Here is a 21,504-nt window from a genome sequence, read left to right as displayed (position 1 = left end):
TTGCAATTTTTTATGACCCCTTTGAAACCTTTAATTTTGCTCATAAGAACACAACATATTTTTTTTCCATTTAAACTATCGTTTTAAATTATCTAATCTTACAGAAAAACTTCTCAAAAGCGTATCTAAGAAATAAATACATGGTTTTATATAACTTCAGAAATATTAATTCTTGATCCTTGATTTTACATGGAATAACGAATAAAAAATAATTAAACATTAAAACACATAAAAATAGTTCCACATGAAATAAATTTTATGTTTCATAACCGGCATTGAACAGCCGATTCAATTCTAAGTTTATGTAGCTCCTTAGCCTTGTAATTTTCAATTAAACCATAAACGGTATGAATCAGGTGTAGAATTCATGTTACCAGCCATTGCTGGGATTTGAACCCGTGTCATCTCATTGAGAGGTAAGCTCTCCATCCCCTCATTTATTATTTAATAAAAGTTTTAAAAATATATATTAATGGTGGTTAGCATGGGACACCCAGTATAAATAGAAGTTCTCTTCACTTAAATATAGTTTAAAGCTTCTAAATAGCCGACTTTTTTTACAACATTTTTGGCAGGAGTTTAAAAAATATAGATAAAAGGCAGATAATAAGGAACACTCAATATGAATGAATAATTGAAGTGTCATCCAAAGTTTGATTCAGTGTTCTTTTATTTATTCATGCAGATGAGTAAAAGCTTGTCAACAGAAATAATGGAAAAAACGTTCTTCAAGAAGACTAAATCCATTTATAGTTCTGCATATAGTAATAGCCGACAGGTGAGTTCAACTTTACTTTAAAACTATGACACATAAAGAACTTTATAAACAATAAAAACACTTGAATAGACTATTCACCATTTGATCTGCATGTAAATTATTTATTATTATCTCCGTTCCTTAAGGATTGTTTTGCTCGCTTAAAATTATATTTCAGTTTTGCTTGGTACTCTTTTTAAAATAAAGATCTAATAATATCCCAGAGAGAAGGCAACCTTACGGCAAACGTTGTATTTTCATTTTCATTTAGTTGTCATAAAAAGTTCCTTTTTTAAACCTAGTAGAAATAATAGTATGTCAAGCTTGTTTCCTTAAAGATTGAAAATCATGCAAATAACTTTACAGAAAGAAAAAGACCTCATAATCTCATGTTTTACCTTTTACTGTAAACTTTGTTTTTGTCTTTTTTTTTTTTGATTCAAGCTTTGTCCAGGCTTTCAAATGCATCATTTGTGTTGAAAACTTAATGATCAGCCAACCTACTTTTGAAGTGTTAAAAATATATTCAAAAGCCAGTGCAAATAAACTTTGTTTCAATGTTGGTTATAAAGTATAAAATAAACCTATAGAAGGTGAATTTATCATCGGTTTGAGAATGCTTTTTACTCTTGATTTGCGAATGATAATTCATCCACGATTCCAGAAACTTTTTCTAGCCTTGTTTCGTAAATGCAGATATAATCTTGATTTAAAAGGGTTGTTTTTGCAAGCTTAATGTAAACCTCATAGTGCATGAACCAGCATAGTTAAATTAAACATTGTTCCAAACTTGCATGCTTTATTTGGTAATCATTTATAAACCCTGTTGGGCTTTGTGATAATGGTTGTTGCTGACGTTAAAATCAATCTCACGCTTCTACCTGGGAGGAAACAAACATAAAATGTGAAACATTTAATTTATATACATTTCAGTACTATTACGTTTCATCGGACCGTAAAAGTAACATATTACCACAAAATCTATATTAGAATTTCACATAAAGTTAGGTACTTCCTACATCAATTCCCCTTGTAACTATTATCATATAAATTAATGACTTGAATAATTTAGCTATTATTTTTTAACGGCCCCAAAAAATAGAATAGTACTAACATTTCTCTTAAACCGAATAAAAAGTTGAAATAATGATATAAAGGTATTAAAAATAATGATTAAAATGTGATAATAATTTAAGCAACGACATTCAACATGAATAGAATTAATGTGGACTATTCTGAAAAATTACAAACACAATTGAGTGCTACCAACTCGAGAAGAAGTGAAGTGATTGTGCCTAGTCATGTGATTTAAATGCGACTTAATTGGATACCTGTAAGTGACGTCAAGCGTGTTTTTCGAACCCTATTTGCTTTTGAATCGACAAATGCCTCTATTTACCTACGATGAAATCACTTGCAGGAAACGATGCTACGATGCTCCCGGCATTGCTACGATGAAATCACATCCAATTGTTAATTTATGTGTTTGTAGAAATCAAGTGAAATTAAATAATGAATTAAACAGTCACGCCATATTAGCAAAACATTACTAAAAAGCTTCATTTATAGTAAATGCAAATGCATGTCTTAATAGAAGTGATTTTCCTCTTAGATTAGATGTTGGTATTGTATTCTTTAGTAGATGTTGTTTTCTTTCAATGTTAAGGACTGCTTACTCGCTTATTATTTCAGTTTTAAGTTCCTTCTTGCTAACGAAAAATATACATATTCAATTTGTTTTTTAACTATATACATACAAACGCATTAGTGTTTTATATAAGACTAAGGGGTCAAATCCCAGCCTTATTGCATAAAACATTAATGTCTATTACGTTAATGTAAGTAAATGGAATTTTTCACATCCTGTGAAACTTTTGATTTAATAACATTTCATTCCATTTATATTCATTACGATTCTATATATATAGATAAAATTATAAATTTCAGTGTTAAGGGACAAAGCATAGCTAAGTTTCCCTTCATAAGTTAGAATGCTAATAAACGATAAGTTAATTAAATTCCAGAGCCGTATCGCACATCGAATTAGTTGAAATATAATTCTTACTCGTCTACTTCTTTTGTTTAACTTAGATTTATTATTTGTATATGTATTTTATTATAACCGTGATATATTTTTGTTTTGTGTACCTGGCAACTTTGATTCATAATTAGTTTATGTTCTACATGTCTTTGTGCCTTTCTTTGTGTTAAGTATTTGTGCAAATATATTGTGAAAGAATTGAAATCTTTGTGAAAGAATTGAAATCTTTGTGAAAGAAATTAATATCGTTTTGAAAGAAATTAATATCGTATGTGTCATTTAAGAGAATTTGTGCTTGTCGGGCTTGGCTAACTCGAAATAGAATGGATATAACAGATGCTAACGTAAACAAACGCCACGTTTCAATAACCAATCAGGATCGAGATACCTACACTACATCACTTGCAGTTATCCCATTCCGTGCTAAAGAAACTGCTGATAGCTGCAAACGATTTGGCTGTAACGGATGTTGCTCGGGGTGCACCAACAAGAAGATAGATCTACGTTGCACCCCATATTAGTTAAATTAAAAAGAGGAAAAGCAAAGAAATTTTTTAAAACAGAAATTCCTGATCTCTAAAATGTTTTGTATGTAAAGATTATGTTGCATGTAAGTGTTTGATCTTTCAACTCATCTCTAAAGTGCTTGATGGTTACACTAGAGAGTTCAAATTCTTTGAATGCGGGAACTCAATCTCGTCTGTTGATGAAAAAAACAAACAAGTACATGTCTGTCTCATCTACATGAAAAAATACGCTTATGTTGAACTTTAATTTTATTACGAAGAAACATTATGCTTTTAAATTTAAAATATTTATTAAAAATAAGTATTTTGTTCCCTTTTTAGGTATCGGGAAGGGTGCATTTTGAGCAAGGAAGCTACCTCATTCTACCTACAACATTTGATCCAGGAGAAGAAGCTAATTTTACCATTCGAGTTATATCTAATAAACCTTTGAAACTTAAGTAAATTTTATGTTTTGAATTATTAGTTATAATTTCATTTGAGATAGCTTTTCTTTTGTCATAATTTTCTTTCATGCAATATTTTTTTCTTCTTCAGACTTCTAGATTGTAATCCAGCTGTATTAAAGCCAGCTATTGTAAAGGTAAATGACTAACAATACGCTTATTTCTTTCGTACTACTTTTAACTTCTAATTTTAAACTTAAATTTATGTGCTACTTTAAACTATTTTTATTTGTAAGAAGCGATCTATTAGATGCATTAATTTTAAAACACCTGTTATAGTAAACTATTTATGAAACTACAATACATGGCGTCTCTCCATAACTTATCTTAATATATAATTCTTAGAATTTTTGTGTAAAAGGGAAGTCAGGAAACTATTAGTGTAAGCAAAAAGGTGCAGAATTCTCTCAAAAAATTGATTTATCATTATTTAGATCAAAAGGACAAGAGCGTGGTTTTAAATCATCGGAAATCAATTTATTTAAAAAAGAGTTAAAAGTACTTCCTAATAAAAAAAATTAAACTGGTATATAATGATTTTAGTTCCTTCGATATCTTTTCTGATCTCGATAATGATTTTATTTTATTTTATAACGGTCGTTGAACAGCCAACCTAATTTTTGGTTTTACAACTACTAATGTTCAACTCCGTAGCCTTGTAATTTTGAACCCAATCCAGAATACAAGGGAACTCCTGGATCAAGTATTGGGAGAAATTTGTCTTCGTGGAGGGCTTTTTGATGGAACTAACCCGCATTTGCGTTACATGGAGAGAAAGACAACGAGAACTTCCCACTGTTAACCTGACGGAAAGAAACGCTGCCCCATGATCCGTCTACCACTAAGGATATTTCATGTCAGCACTGTGGTCGTAGCAAGCCGGATACTTATTCGTATCCAACAGCCATCACTGCGATTCGAACCCGGTTCACCTCATTGGAAGGCGAACGCTCTATCCCCTAAGTCATCACGGCTCCTCGCTAATAATGAATGAGTCTGTAAACATTATTATTTTATTTCTTTTAAATATTTATTAGCGAAGCTTAATATGAGTAGTGTATATGCATATATTGCGCTCTTTTACTTGTTAAGTTAAAAATTCTAAACATATACTAAGGACGATCACCACTATATGCCTCTGAATTACTATAATATTTTTACCATATCGGCAATACTCTACCCTTCACATATTTTACAGTAATTACTCACTGTAAATACCCTGGTATAGTGGTATACTACTTTTCTCATTCCTTTATTATCGTTTAAAATTATATTATTGCTGTGTGACGATTTTTTCTTTCAGGCCTCCCCCTCGATTGACACGAAAATTAATTCCTACGAAGGAGTATTTTTGCAACTCTCAGATGAGGTAAATTTTATTTCTTTTAATAAATTATATAATTATGAAATTGATGTGATAGAAATAAAATTCAATTTTCAGCATAAGACAACAAATGCTTTCGAGCTTCAGGATGTTTTAGAAGTTTGTTTGCCAAATGGTATGTAATCTAAAACTTTTATTTTTATTCTGTTTTTTAAATAATTATTTATATGAGCCATATTTATCTATACAAATAATAAAATAAAGAATATGTGGGTGTACATATCTGCATACCGGATTGCTAGTACATCGTAGGCACTAAAAATACGACATTCCACATAAAGCTAAGTGAGAAATCAAAGTAAATTACAAAGCTCGACTCTCGATTTTTTTTTTATTAGATATTAAATTATGATAATTTTCAGGTGTAGTACAGATGCTTGTTTTTTTTCCTTCGATATTCCTGCATTTTGATGCCTATCGGGTTTAAGTGGAACGTTTAGTATTTTACCATCTCATGCTTAGACTTTTCCTTCAAAATGAATAATTTTATTTTTTCTTAAGACGATTTTTAATATTTTTAAAAAACAATTTGAGAAGCCCACTTTCTCCCTCTATTTCGAAATGTTTCAATTATTACATCCGTGGATCTACAGCATATTAACTTCGAATTTAGAAAAAGAAATGCAATGAACTTTCCGTTTTCATTTTAGACACGAGAAAAGGAAAGTCAAATAATTATACAATTTTTAACTAATTTTTAAACAAAAATTAAAAATGTCTAATTCAATCGGCAAGCATTTCTATCGTTGAAATGAGACTTATACATCTTTCGGGGGATGTATTACTAGTGTTAGCACTAGTGCTGGGCTATTGTTATAATCGCGATATATTACCAGAAAATATCGATATTTCACGATATAGTTCAATATAACTTATTTACATATTTTTGTATATTGGACAATGGTTTGATTTTAATTTTTCCTATTTTTATCAGCCAGCAATCCAAAATATAACAAAATTTTACTATTAGCAGAAGATTTTGCTGTTAATTGGTGGTACAGTGTTTTTTTCCCGACAGCTTATTTTCGAATATTCATACAAAATCAATTTTCTTTATTTTGGCCTAAATATTTCGGAACAGATATATCCACCAATACACTTATTTTACAGCTTACTTCCTTAAGTGAAACAGCATTAAGCATAGCAGATCTCAACAACTACACTGAAGAGCCATTACATTATGACCACCCTCCATCTATAACAATGGGCGCGCCCAGGTTTTCATGGTTTCTCGCCCAGGAACAATGTTTTCATGGAGCGCATTAGGACCCATCATCCTCATAGAACAATACCTGACGTGTGTAAGCTACTTGAACATAGTTGCAGACCAGGTTCACTCATTCATGGCAACAGTTTTTCCTGCAGGGGATGGTGTTTACCAACAGGATAGTGCACCATGTCATAAGGGTCGAATCGTCGAGGAACATTCCAATGACTTTCAAGTCATGTCTTGGCCCCCAAATTCACCTGACTTTAATCCAATAGAGCATTTGTGGTGCCACGCTACCTCCTGTGCAATGTGAGGGAATTGTAGGACCAGTTGGTGAGCGCTTGGTACTAGATACCTCAGACTACCTATCAGCACCTTGTGGAATCAATGCCACGGCGGAGAATAGCAGTTTTGAGGGTTAAAGGTGGTCCTACATGCTATTGGCAGGGTGGTCTTAATGTAATGGCTCTTCGGTGTAAGTTGCCGATTTCCTTGAACTGTGAAATACTAGTGTAATAAAAGGTTTTCTTCTAACTTCACGAAAAGGGTTTTACTCGCGATATTATCATTTGTATCACATCATATCACGATATCATCATATTATAGCACGATATTATCATATCCTATCACGATATTATCATCAGCTTCATTATTATCATTTGTTAGTATTTTTCGATATTATCGTTTTCCAGTATTTTTCGATATTCTCATTCGTCAATATTTCACGTTATTATCGGTTGATTCTTCTTGATATTACCGTTTACTTCTATTCAAAGTGCATGGAGAAATATTTTGATCTTTTAAGCAGAAAATTTATTTCAGAGGGTCGCAGAGAACAGGTTGCATTATATACTCCCGCTATAACCGTGTTCATTTGATGCAAATATCACAGCAATGAACACTTATATAAAAATTACACTTTTAAAATAAAACCAGTACTACTTTCTCTTCATGTCAAAGTATCAATGCAAATATAAATACACCCTAATGCAGCAGAATCAATGTGGAGTCGCGAAGCGGCCACTTCGTGAACGCGGAAAACAATGTGAAACTGTGAAGTGGTGAGTTCGTGTAAGCGAACTAGCTGGTCGCCCTAGGCAGCTTGTTTGGTAATTGACAGTTTCTGCATATTTTGGGTTCATCATAAAGACTATTATTATCATAAATAAGTTGTGCATAAGTTAAGGTAAAAACTTTTACAAATCCTTTTTTTTTAATTGTGTTGAAATATAAATAGTGCAAAATTTTATTTCGATTGATAAATATCGTAAATAGATGATAACAGAAACATGTCATTATGTCACAGAAACATCTCGTAGACACTTTTCCTGATGCGTTTAGAAAATTCCCATCAATAAACTGCTCAACAAATTCTTTTCTAATTGAGCAGAAAATATTTTCTTTGCAAGTTCTGAGAAAAGAAATAGTTCTCAAAAACTTTTTTTTAGTGTGAAACTCTTGGAAACATCTAAATGAGAAACGATACTTAAGTGAAATACGTAATACTTAAAATCTCTTAGAAACGAGTGATATGTCTTAAATATTTTAAAGCTTCTTATAGAAATTAGCACACAGAGAAAACAAAAAAAGGCGTTTTATTAAAATAAAAATAATAAAGTGACATAATAAAAAAATTAACTTTAACATTATATTCCTCCAATTTTCATAGGAGATTTTTACAATTTGCCAATATGATAATAATTTAAAGAAAAATTAAGTTTCATCTGGTTAAAAAGATCGTCTTAAGAGATAATGTATTTATTAGTACGCAGCACATTACTACAATTTTCATTAGTACGCAACTCATATATGACTAAAATATAATTACCTTCTTTTAATAGTTAACAGCCCAAGTTGCTTAAGCTGGAATTTTTTTATAACCTTGTTGAACAGCGGAGACATTTTTGAGTTAAAAATTATCAATGTTCAACTCTGTAGCTTTTTAATTTTGAACAAAACCCAGAAGACAAGGGAATTCTATTCCATGTTTAGTCTACCGCTGAGGGAATTATACACTATCACTAAAGTCGGTGCGAGCCGGGTGTAGAATTCGTATCTACCAGCCATAGCTTCGATTCGAACCTGGATCACCTCATTGAAAGGTTCTAACACGTTTTGGGGTGCTGACCGTACCGCGCTATTGCGAATTTATCAAGCACTTATACTGTCGCGCATTGACTATGCATGCACAGTTTATGGAACGGCTTCTGCATCTAACTTAAAACGTCTAGATACGGTGCATCATACGGCGTTACGCATATGCAGTGGAGCATTTCGCACTTCTCCTGTTGAGAGTTTATATGCTGTGTGTCATCAACCTTCTCTCAATTTCAGACGCATGCAGCTCTCTTTGACATTTTACTTTCGCGTCCTGTCATCTTCATCGAACCCTCTTCGACGTGAGATTATTCCACTAAGTTTACAACGATTATCGTCGTCGTCGTCGTCGCGAATTTAACAAGGCCTTCGGGGCCTTTTACTTTCCATATGAGTTGCTATCATGAATTATTAGCATCATGAGTTGGGTGCTAGAAGAGAAGGGCAAGAAAGCTTTTAAGATCTTGATTCTATTGGATTGATATGATTGGACTATATGCTATCGTAGTGGGCGGGGCTAGTGCCCTGTGGGTTGTGTTGGTAATTTGGCGCTGGTTGCGCCTATCAAAGTTAGCGGATGCTTGAGGAACTAATGTGAAGATTTGTGGCCCTTTTTAGGGCCTTTTGAGAAAGATGATTTAAAGGGTTTTTTGGCCCTTAAAAAGGCCGATTAATATTAACTTACAATGTCTTTAAGAATAATTAAATTTACTTGATAGTATGGCGTCACTTGTAAAGAAGTGGGCCAGTGGTCTAACTTTAGAATCTTCAATCAACATTTCGGAGTTAAAAATAGTGTTATAGTTCGCAGCATTGCAATTAATAGCTTTATTATAGAATTTTATATTGAGGAGAGTAAGGGTTTCTGTCATAGTTTTTAAATTGAAGTCATTGTGAATAGCATTATTGCGGATATAAAAAGGAACCCCGCTAAGTTTTCTTAGGATTTTGTTTTGAAAAGTATTAAGTTTTTTAATTTGAGCATTGTTAATGCTACACCATGCGGGTGATGCATATGTAACTATACGTCGAATATAGGTGATGTAGATATATCTTTTATTTTTAAGTGAGAGTTTGGAACGAGGTCCTAATAAGGGCTTTAATTTATTATAAATGTTTAATGCTTTGGCTACGGCTGTTTTGATGTGGTCCTGCCAATTCAGGTCTTTGTTAATTGTAAGGCCCAAATAGGTAGCCTTGTTTACAATGGGGATATCGTTATTGAAGAATGTTAATTTTTTGTTTATTTGCAAGTTGCGTGGTTTTTTAATAAGTAGCAGGTTTGATTTCTGTGCGTTAATCTCAATTTTCCATTGAGTGCACCACTCTTCGTATTTATAGATTTTTTCTTGGAGCTTGCTAATTGCGTTTGGGATGGATTTCGATTTAACTATGATGCCCGTGTCATCCGCAAAGAATGCCGTTAGGCTATTAAAATCAGTTTTATCAATTGGGAAGTCATGTGTGTAGAAAAGATACAGAATTGGTCCAAGGATACTTCCCTGGGGGACTCCTGCACTTATTTTAAAGCATCTATTGTGTAGGTATGATTTAAGTAAAAGGATTAGGTCAGAATTTAGTTTAATGTGTTTATTAAGCAGGCCAGCGTGCCATACTCTGTCAAAGGCTTTTGTGACGTCTAACATGAGGAAAGCTGATTTTTGTTTGTTGTGGAGGCCTTGGCCTATGAATTCAATTATACGAGTTAGTTGTTTCGTGGTGTTGAGCTCATTTCTGAACCCAAATTGTTCATCTGGCAGAATATTAAGTTTGTCTTTAAGTCTGTTGTAAATGATTCTCTCAAAAATTTTACTAATAGTTGGTCGGAGACTAATTGGCCTGTGGTTATGGGGCATTACTGGGTCTTTAAGGGGCTTTGGGAATAAGATAATAGTAGCTTCTTTCCATTGCTCTGGAAAGTAGCAATTGGAAATACAGTAGTTAAAGATATTTACTAGTTCGGTTATATAATTATCAGGAATGGCCTTTATCATTTTATTAGTGATTTTATCACCTCCAGGTGCTTTGTTTTGCTTTAGTTTTTTAATAATCATGAAAGTTTCATTGCTATTTGTATGGCTAAGGCCATCGTTTGGTGAGGTAGTATTAAAATATTGTCTGTTTTCTCTTAATATTATTTCTTCAAAGTCCTCATCTATATTGTTAGTGTTTTCAGTAAACTGTTCCTCCATGGAGTCAGCGGAAGCTTCGGCCTTTTCAAGGGCCGAAAACACTAGTCCGTTTTTTCCATGTATTGGTTTATTAATAGTTTTATCTGTTTTAAAATTTTTTGTGAGTTTGTATAGGGAGTGGTCCTCTGTGTTCAGAGTTTCAAGTTTATTTGACCAAGATTCATTTCTGTGCTCTTGGCATAGTTTTTTGATATTTTTATTAATGTTATTTATAAGGTTTTTTAAGTGGGGATCAAGAGATCTTCTCCAGTGTTTACGTATGTTATTTCTGTGAGAGATTAGTTGCTTGATGTGAGGTGGAAGTTTCATGTAATGTGGGTTATTAATTTTTTCGTAGGATGCCTCATTGTGTGCACTAAGAATCTTGCTATTGAATTTATTTATTGAATTATATGATGCACGACCCTCATATATACCACCTTTTAACTCTCGCATGCGATCACTCATTCAGACTTTGGATTTTTGTGATATGCCATCACAATCTGTAAATTACTTTCTCATCCAACCATGGACTATTTCATCATATTATCTTGATTGTTCATTTGTCTCATACAGTAAATCTAATGTCTCACCTAGCATTTTTCAACAGCTGTTCACTTTCCATCGTCATCAGTATATACAATACATAGCAGTTTTTACAGATGGATCTAAGTTCCCCTGGACATGTTGGTTGTGGGATTGTTGTGGCTAATATTACTTACAGCTACGACATTCCTGTAATTTGCTCTGTTTTTACAGCGGAAGCATTTGCTATCCTTTTAGCTTTAAGACTCATTTCTTCGCATTCGGCTAGAAAATTTTGTATATACTTGGATAGTTTGAGTGTTTTAAGACAGTTAGAACATGTGAGAAACGAAGCTCATCCAATTTTAATTTTTATTCAACATATATTGACTTCTCTATACAAGAAGGGTTTTAAAATTTTATTTTGCTGGATTCCCAGTCATGTAGGTATTAAAGGAAATGACAAAGCTGATTCTGCTGCACGATCTGCCTCTTCTCCAATAACATTATCTGTCCCATTTTCTGATTTAAAAAACCACATTCGCAAACTTTTTCAGTGTTTATGGCAGCAACACTGGGACCTGCAAGGCGAAAACAAATTACATTCTGTTAAACCTACTTTGGAGCCTTGGCCTGCACTGCACATGCGCAGGACAGATGTCAAACTCACCCGCTTGCGAGTAGGACATACTCGACTTACACACCTTCATTTGCTATTTGGAGAGCCTCCTCCCAAGTGCAACGATTGCAACGTTTTACTCACGATTCATCACATTTTAATACTTTGTACACTGTTTTGCATCTTACCGGTCGCTACTTCGAAACATTAGTACGCAACCAAGCAATCAGATTAAAAAATTAATGAGATCTAAATTGGTACCCAGTTCTTTTTTTATATATACACTGGATTTGGTCGTTGTAATTAGGCCTGGGCTGACGTCACTTGAATATGTTTTATTATACACGGTTTTCAATAGTGCATCAATTAATCAATTGATTCCGAACACTAAAAAGAATGAATGGGGGAATGTTTGTTTTTGTTAGGGGAAAACAGTTGATGGATTGCTAAAGGGTCACTGATATGTTTCAGCTCTATTGGTTGGATGTATATTAAAAAAGTTGTGTATCATTTTATAAGCGTAAATAGGTAAATTATTTGTTCTTTTTTGAATAATTAAGATTTTTTAATTGTTTTTGTAGTCAAGTCCTCTTCATTTTTATTAAATAATAATTAAATATTGGTGTAAATGATTTTTGTTTAGATATGTTAGACATTACATCCCAATTCTGCTTTATAAGTTTCTCAAAAATATTAAGTTTACTTAAGCTTCATCCATAAATTGTATTCTTTGTTTTTTCATTTATTTTAACGTAAATTATAGTGTGGCAGAATTTACACTGAAATAAATTGAAGTAATTTCAGAGTGACTTGATCATGGTCTTTAAAATAACCGAAACAATTTTAAACTATAACATCTGTACACAGAGTGTCTTCAAATGAGGTGCACGTAAACTAATTGTATGAATTGCAATTTTTATGCCTCAGTACTTGAGCTTAATTGTTTAATTTTTGCCAACACGAAAGTTAATTTTGTATCTCATTCGTTTTACAGATTATGTGAAAAGCTGTGCCACATTAGAAGTCTGCCGTCAAGTTGTTTTAGCATTAGATGTATCCTTTATTTTTATTCATAGTTATGTTTCATTTCTATAAAATTATTTAAAAATAACTGTTTTGAATAGGTCAAGCGCATAAGTATGAGAAATTACATGAAAATTTCAACCAGGTCAGCAAAATTCGAATATTAATAAAGTACTGAGTAATATACAGGCGAACTTCGTTAATACGAAGTCGAGAAGAAGCAAAATTCTTTTTCGGAGAAACCTGCAAAACAGCAATAGGCATAAAGGTCGATTATATAAAACAAATCATTAAAGCAAATTTATCAAAGAATTTAAATGATTTCTGTTGAGAACTAAATATAATAAATGGTAAGTAAAATTTAAAAATAATTTTACCTCTTTAAGTTAGACTTTAAAAAGATTATGTATTCCATTTCTTTGTAAAAAAAAAAATCACATTTTTCCCAGTTGCTCAAAGCATTTCTTTCTTCTTTTTTTCCCCTAGAAGAAATAGAAGCAACCGAACAGTTTTAAAGCAGCTGTTACTTCATTGAAAGACACGAAATAACCTACACAATAGTCTCTATCTTTTTCACATCAAGCCATTTCAATTTGTTCTCGAATCTTATCAATTCCATACTTTGCGATTGCTGATTTTTTATTAGTTCAAACACTAACAGCACATGAAATCTTCTTGTTTTCCAGACAAAGATAAATTTTTTCATACTTGTTTTCTACTAGTGTTAAGAAAATTATCTACATGTCAGTAACTAACTGAAACGCTCACAAAAGAATATCACTATTAGTTGCAAAAGAAAGTAAATCTTTACACTTTCGTCAGAATCGCCACCTAAGTCAGCTCCACTCACCCGGACGTCAAAACCCCCTCACATGTCCAATCGGTGAGGTAAAAATTGCAAATTGATATATACTAACGGAGAGCGACCATCTCGATTCAAAGAACAAATGCGTAGTCCTCACTCATTTAGACTTAAAAAAAAAGCGATTAATTTGCTTCAAGTAGGTCACTGAGTAAGGAACAGCGATGTATAGGTGTAATACTTACTTTGTCTTAAGCGGGTTTTTTTTTTTTAAATCTTTAAACTAAACAATGCAATTATTTTTGTTTTCCAAACTATCGTGATGGGAAAATTGATTTTCTTCGTCTTAAGCGAAATATTCATGCTAATAGTTTTAGTCTTAACGAGGATCGACCCAGATCATTTTGAAGCTTGGAATATATATATAATAATATACAAAGTTAATATTTAAAATATAAATTGTTTTACAGGTAACATTGAATTTTTTCTGCGTGTGCAATTTTTGCACAGACTAATAAATTATATTTTACTATTTTTTTATAATATTGCTAAAACTTGCTGATTGTCAATGTATGTATGAAACCTTAAGAAGCATTTCAGACAACTGGAAATGGAAGAATTAGATTTTCTGACTACAAGAACTTGATGTGTAGTCTTAAACACTGGCAGGTGAGTTTCATTATTTTTCTACACATCACGTGCAAAACTGCTAACGTGTAATATTTTTCCACATATTAAGTTAAATATTCTGACAATATATGTATATACAATAGTTCCTGAATTTCTAAAACTTTATATTTAAAAATAATTTCTCAATAACTATCCGATCGATTTCTGTCAATTTTGGGAATTAGTCATTTCAAGTTACATAATTAAAAATATTGCAAAAATTTGTATACCTTACAGGTACATAAAAGCTAAAATCTGTGTGTATGATTATTCGTTAACAACTCGAGAACGGGATCACCGATTTGGTTCGTGTTTCTGTCGACAGTTTGCAAATTTTTATGGATGGTTTGCAAGCAATCATCATTTTAAGGGCAGCTGGGACGCACTATAAAAAATACTAAATTTCGTTGTTTTTTCCTTTATATATCTTTGTATGGCTTTAACGATTAGTAGGGCGTTTTTTGATACAGATTTTGGAAAATTTTTGGATCATTTTGCGATATTTTAAATCCCTCTACGTTAAGTCATTCTCATGCAATCCTGAAAAATGTAGATTTTCATTGTTTCAAATTGGCGCTGTCATGGAAACAGCATCATAACATCATCACAAATTCACAGACTGGCATAATACTAACTAAGTAAATACTGTATTTAACAGTCACGAATTATCTATCTATATTATATAAAACGCTAATACGTACGTATGTATGTATCAATAAAACCGATGATATTTCTTTTCTCGCGCTGGCAACAGTTTTCATTTTTAATTGATTGGATTCGGCGCGCAAGAGCACGTAGTGAGCATCATATGGCTAATCTATATTATATAAAACGCTAATACGTACGTATGTATCAATAAAACCGATGATATTTCTTTTCTCGCGTAGGCAACAGTTTTTATTTTTAATTGATAGGCTTCGGCGCGCAAGAGCACGTAGTGAGCATTATATGGCTAATCTATTTTATATAAAACGCTAATACGTTTTAATTGATAGACTTCGGCGGGGAATAGCACGTAGTGAGTATCATATGGTTGGCTGGGTGAATTCTCACCGAATTATCAAAAAAATTCTCACAAAATTATCTTCATCGAAGCTGATGCTTTACATCCGGCGTTCAGTACTATTTCATATTGTTTTACAACACATGGTCTTAGACCTCTGGTGGGAAAGACTTTAAAACAAAACTTACAACTGTTACTTTTCTCAACAACTGAAATTTAGAATAATGTGATTACGAAAAATATGTGAACTGTTTGCAATTTCAAATTAATATTGAAATGCACAGGTTTAGAATTTTCTACAGTGAAAAGTTTTCGGAACTTCAGTGTTTAAAAAAGTATACAAAAGCTAGACGTTAAGAACGTATCCAATGAGCGAGGAAAGCGAGCATCGGATTGCGAAGCCATCCGAAATGAACTGCGAAAGCAGTTCCAGGGGTTGGCAAGCGCCAGCGAGCAGGGGGCGAAGCCTCCTAGTTTTATTTATTTGATTATTATTACTTACAATATACTAATTGTAAACATATTGATTTTTCTGGCATATTAATTATGTAAAAAAAATATATTCTTATTAATGTTTACATTCATATGTAAACATAAATAAGAATGCTTACATATTTTAAGCCTACGTATTCTCATTCGTCCGAACGGCATTTCAATTTCAAGATGTTTAAAATTACTCACTGTATATTTTCACAAAAGTTAGCACACGTGCAACAACGATAAGTCCTTGCAACCAATTAAGCGACGCAGAACAATTCAATTCAGATCTTTATTATTATTTTTTTTAAATTTAAGTTAAAAAAGTCAGTGTTTATTTACAGTAGCAGTTCTAAAAGAATTTCAGAATTATTTGGATAAAAATTAGCTAATTATGTCTACCTGGTTTACCTTTGCCCGTTCTTCCCTACAGTGATGTTTTTTTAATGCACAGGGCCATTGCTCTGTATCCATTGAGCGGTATTTCTTAAGGAGATTTTTTTATGATTAAGTACCACTGCCCGAGACTCCAAACGAGTTATAGAAAAAAAACATTGACAGATACTTTTATTGTTAGATTTAGTTATGTTTGAACATGTTATATACATTGTTATCAAGTATACATTGTTATAATTTGTAAAAAAAAAAGCTCTCTCCTGCAGTAACAAGTTGTTGATTCTAAAGAATCATCAAGGCTTAACCTCCTCAACTGTAAAACTCACATCATGATGTTGTCAGCGTCATTAGCATGAGCATTGGTTGCTTTTACTTGCATTCTTCTTATATCTAGGAAATATAGCGCGATAGAGAAAATCTTACTCTTAAATTTAATTAAACATTCCAAAATTTGTAAAGGACATATTTACGAAACAGAATTTTTTTTTTAAATACTCTAATTAATTTTTTTAACCTCTAGGTAATATTTAGAAATCACACCAAAGGGACAACGAGTGTTTTAAGAGCGGAGAAACTGAGAGATGCACTATTTGATGTCGGTATGTATACTATTGTATCCCTACACATCTATGATATATTTTATGCTAGAGTTGGTTAAATCTTGTGTTGAGTATGGCTATCTGTACGCTCTATCTGTACGTCTCAAGAAAGTCTATTGTACTCGGCCAGTACTTTTAGTAATAAATCCTGAAATAGTACCAGCTTTATTCATTGATTTTAATTTTTAAATGAAATTGTAAAATCTGCTCTATCTCAAATAGAGAATTTTACCTTTTATTATTAGGAACTGCATTGCCCTGCTTTTATAATTTTCAAATGAATGCTGTTTTAATTTTGATCATGCTGGTTAAAGTTCAGTCGTTACCCATCCATGATTAGTGCTTAAAATTATCCAGAAATAATTAAAATTATGTAATAGAAATCCAACTGATTATCAGTTATATAATTTCCGTAGAAAATACATATATTGATTCATCTAATATAAACTCAGTGGCTCGATAGCCCATGGAGGTCCAAGGTCTACTGTGTCTATCTCAGTTTTCTTGACTTTGGACTCAGGGGTGCAAAAGCTGGTGTTTCAGTTAGATAGTCAGCCAAACGCGGAACCCCCAGTGTTTAGTTCCCAAGCATGCTTGGTACTCATGAAAGGCTGAGTCAACCTTGCCCGGCCCAAGGATCGAACCAAGGACCTGTGGCACGAGAGGGCGAAACGCTACCACTCAGCCACCGGGCGTCAAGAGTTTGTTGCAACCATTCCTTAAAATGTAGGATTTAAGAATTCCGACTTAATCGATTGAAAACAGATGATTCATAACAGAATAGAAACTTGTGAAATGGCTCGAAACAATTAAAATGTTTCTTTAAATTATGAATGCATATAGCGAAGTTTTTTTTTTAAATGCCCAACAAAGATAAAGGTAGGAGAGAGATTAATATATTTCCTTACATTTGTGATGTAAAGCAATGTAATGCCGAATTACATAACTGATAAAATGTAGACAATTAAACGAAGATAGTTATCCTGTTATACAGTTCGATTTTTCTTGGCAATTATGTGGTAGGAAGAAATAAATTTATTTCAAAAATCAATATATCTTTCGACTATCAACGATTATTAGGGCAATATTTTATGACTTCAAACATTTTGGTTGTTGCGCGGTCATTAAGATTACAGTATAGCATGAATAAACTGAGCCATAAGCAATTAACTTCATGCTGAAATTGAAGCAAAACGTCGATGTTTTTTGGCCAATGGAAAATGTATATATTTTTTTCACTATATTCACTAATTGTCGTTCAACTGACGCTGCAAAGAATTAAGGAGATTAAAAAAAACTTCGTATTCACTTAACCTTCTTTTTCTTCAGATTTTCATAAATTTTGCTCTCTACAAAAGATTTTTTAATGGCAGCAAATCCTTTTGTGAAAGAAATCAAAAACATTCTTATGGCTTATTTTGACGAAAAACCATACAATTTCTTTACGAAAATGAAAAAATGATTGGAGAAAGTTACACAGAGAATAATAAAAAAAATACGCAAGAGATGCTTATTATCATAAAATTTTTTGATTTTATTAGGCTTCAAATCAGGCATGCACTTTTTCAATAGCTTGATATAATAAAATCAAGAAGTAAACTCTTGTTTTTATACTTTTTATGTTTTCTCTATTATTTTGAGATGCTCAGTAAATTCGTGCGCAGAATTAGTTACTTTAAAAGTTTGTGTAATAAAACTTGAAGAAAAAAACTTATGTTCCTTTTTTTCAGGTTTTCAAGTCAATACAGAAACATTATCCCTACTTGCTTTTAGGTATATGAGAAAAGATGGGACGCTGCGTTTTGGAGATTTCGTATCGTGTATTCTTCATTTATCTACCTCATTCAGTAAGTTATTCCACTCTTTTGAACGAGAATTGATTAACCGAAAATGTTCACATCAAACAAAATGTTTTCTTTTGATTTTGAGTTCTGAATTCAGATAAGTTATTTCTTCTGAGACTCTCTGAATGTTGTCTGAATCCTATCTTCAATAAAAAGCTCTTAACGTTGGTAAAAAGGAATTAAATTTTTTAAACATTAAGAGACCTTTGAAAAAAGCTGTAAAATTGCCTAGAGAAAAACGGCGAATTTTTATGCATGATTTTTTATGGCTGATATTTTCATTCGTTTTCATTGAAACAGACCGTGTGTTTCGCTTTGAGTAATTTTGTATCGAAACTTGAAAATTATCGTGATTAGTAACTTTTCATGGCTGGTTCTGTTTCATGATAGTTTAAAATTTAGGAAAAAGTGAGGTAAAATTCTGAAAAAATGTTTCAAAATATAAATTAGAATTACTTTTCCACTGTATTATCTTAAATAAACATACGATATATTACTTAAAAAACTTCATAAACTGTATTAAAACTTTATTCGATTCAAAAATATACAATTCGGAAATTACAATCGACGTGTTACAAGCTCTCAAAAACAGGTACCTATTTTCAAGTCTTGACAGACGTGCATGAGAAGAAGTAGTCTTTTGTTAGTAAATAATATCTTACTGCTTCAATTTCGTGGGATTATTTATTTAATATTTCACCTGCTGTATATTGTTTGAATTTTGATATTTCTAAATTTTTAGAAACTTCATGCTTTACCTGAGCATGCTTTTTCTATACTTTAAATTTTAAATCTCTTATTTTGGTGAAAGGAAATATGCCATGAAATGTTTTTCCGTGGTATAGTGTCTTCTTAATATACACAGATTTAACAACGAAGAAAAAACATGTTGGTTTTTTACAAGGGAAAGCAACTAGTGAAAAGTGTCGCAAAAGCTCAGTCGGTTTATTTCATTCTCCTTTCAGTTTGTGATATAAGTTCTGTTTTCGTGTCCCAAATATATTTTCTAGTAAAATTATTCCTTAAAGTTATTATTTCCTATCAAATGTTATATTTCTAGTTTTTCATTATTACCAACAAAAAAATAATTTTTGACTTAAAAGAAATATTTCGACTCGTAAAATTTATAAAACTCGTTAGAAAATAAAATTATAAACGGAGGAAACCTTAATTGGAGACATGTTTTCTACTGCCAGACCTGGAACTTATCTCCAGGTCTTGGACAGTAGGCTCTGGTCACTATCACATGCTAGCGCGAGATCGTCAACAAACGCGTTATAAAGACAGCGGGAGAAACTTTTCAAATCAAATTCTGCTTCACCTTCATTATTAATTTAAAATTTGAAGGTGAGAGTAGAGTGAGTTCAGGCAAATCTCAAGTAAAACATGAAGTTTCAAAAATTGGAAAACAATTCAAAATATTAAAATGTCAACAAATTTCTCTAGGATTACTTTACCAATGCGTAAACCATATAACACTGGGAAAATTTGTTAGCATTTTGAAACTTCCTGATTTACTATGGGATTACCTGAAATAATTTTTTCTAAATTTTAAATTAGTCTAGGTGAAACAAAATTTAGCATGAAGGGTTTCTTCTGCGGTATAGTGCCCTCTTAAAGCGAGTACTCAAATCTTTCCCTACAATGGTTTTGTACACTAAGCCTAGTTTACAATAGTCGTAGACCTTTTCATTCAATCTCCGTTTCACAATATCGGCTGGAAAAAAAGAGATGGCATGGCAGTGTAGACCGAAAGGCAGGAAGCAGGATTTGATGCCCCGTGGGTGATTGTTATGAGCATCTGCTTAATTGTGGTTGAGACCATTATTATCTTCGGATCACCGCAAGGATAAATTTCTAACTGCCTCCAATAGCTCATTAGAATGGCTTTAATTCTAAGCTAATATTCTATCCAAAAAGAATTATTCCTTAGTCGAAGAACATATTTTTTTTAACGAGTGGAAACAACGAACATATTTGAATGCAGCATCGAAAATTTATAGAAAATCTTTTATTTGTCACTGAAAGTTCTTATTAAACTTTGCCATTTTGTAACTAGATGGATTTCAGTGATTATGCAGAAGAAAAACAACAATAAAATGAAGTTATAAATAGCAGTTAATAATTAAATATATATATCCTGCTTGATTTAATACAAAATATTTGTTTTTTGTTTTTGTGTATAAAAGTTCCGGTATTTTGAAATAAATTGTTCAACTAAGCTATACGTGTTATAAAGCAGGAATATAAAAGTATGAGGCACTTTAAAGTCGATCATAAAAAAATTTCGTGTTACATACTTCCTCTATCCGCTTATTTATTGAAGCATGTTTATTCACTATTTCAAATGGCTCACTCAGCATTTTTTGTTCCCGATTTTGAGAGGCTAAAGTTCGATCCACAACACATAACCAATATAACAATATTTAATGACCTGATCGCGTGGGGCTAAAGAGATATAACTTCACTTACAATACTCACCAATACACATCAACAAGAGAGCGTAAGTCATGGCAAATTTAATGGGCTTTTGCTCTGCTAAAATAGATATATAATTAGACTCGGAATCGAGATTGTGACTCTCTACTCACATCTAAAAGTGTAAAGCATTTTTCAATCGATTATGTCTCCAGGAAACTTTTTGAATTTATATTTGTATTTATTAAATCATTGCATAGATTGCTCATTGACTTTAAATTGTTCTCAATTTATAAATATTAGAAACACTTGATTACATTTTTAACAGTTTGTCTTTTTTTAAAACTATAGGGGCCTTTGAAAAACGAGATCCTTTGCAAAACGGTTATGTGAAAGTAAATCTTAAGGAGGTAAGAAATGTACCCTAAACTTTTATTAAAATCTTATCTTTTCATTAAGTTAATAATACGATAGTTACGTATTTTTTAAGTGCAGT

At 32.1% G+C, this 21,504-nt stretch overlaps 1 protein-coding gene across 3 annotated transcripts in view; it reads left to right on the top strand.

The window, feature by feature from the left end:
* LOC107452290 (calpain C) overlaps positions 1-21,504 on the top strand; it is a 76,143-nt gene that overhangs the window by 51,548 nt on the left and 3,091 nt on the right. For all 3 annotated transcript variants that reach the window (XM_016068654.3, XM_016068653.3, XM_021147026.3), the window contains exons 11-20: positions 686-778; positions 3,647-3,765; positions 3,863-3,908; positions 5,075-5,140; positions 5,213-5,270; positions 12,772-12,830; positions 14,203-14,271; positions 16,668-16,746; positions 18,477-18,593; positions 21,360-21,418. In XM_016068654.3, coding sequence (XP_015924140.1) covers positions 686-778; positions 3,647-3,765; positions 3,863-3,908; positions 5,075-5,140; positions 5,213-5,270; positions 12,772-12,830; positions 14,203-14,271; positions 16,668-16,746; positions 18,477-18,593; positions 21,360-21,418 — 765 coding nt within the window. The remainder of the gene's footprint in view (positions 1-685; positions 779-3,646; positions 3,766-3,862; positions 3,909-5,074; positions 5,141-5,212; positions 5,271-12,771; positions 12,831-14,202; positions 14,272-16,667; positions 16,747-18,476; positions 18,594-21,359; positions 21,419-21,504) is intronic.

This window comes from Parasteatoda tepidariorum, chromosome 7, assembly GCF_043381705.1.
Source record: "Parasteatoda tepidariorum isolate YZ-2023 chromosome 7, CAS_Ptep_4.0, whole genome shotgun sequence".
NCBI lineage: Eukaryota > Metazoa > Arthropoda > Arachnida > Araneae > Theridiidae > Parasteatoda > Parasteatoda tepidariorum.
Note: the sequence above shows the minus strand (reverse complement) of the source record. Positions and strands in the feature narration are given on the sequence as shown.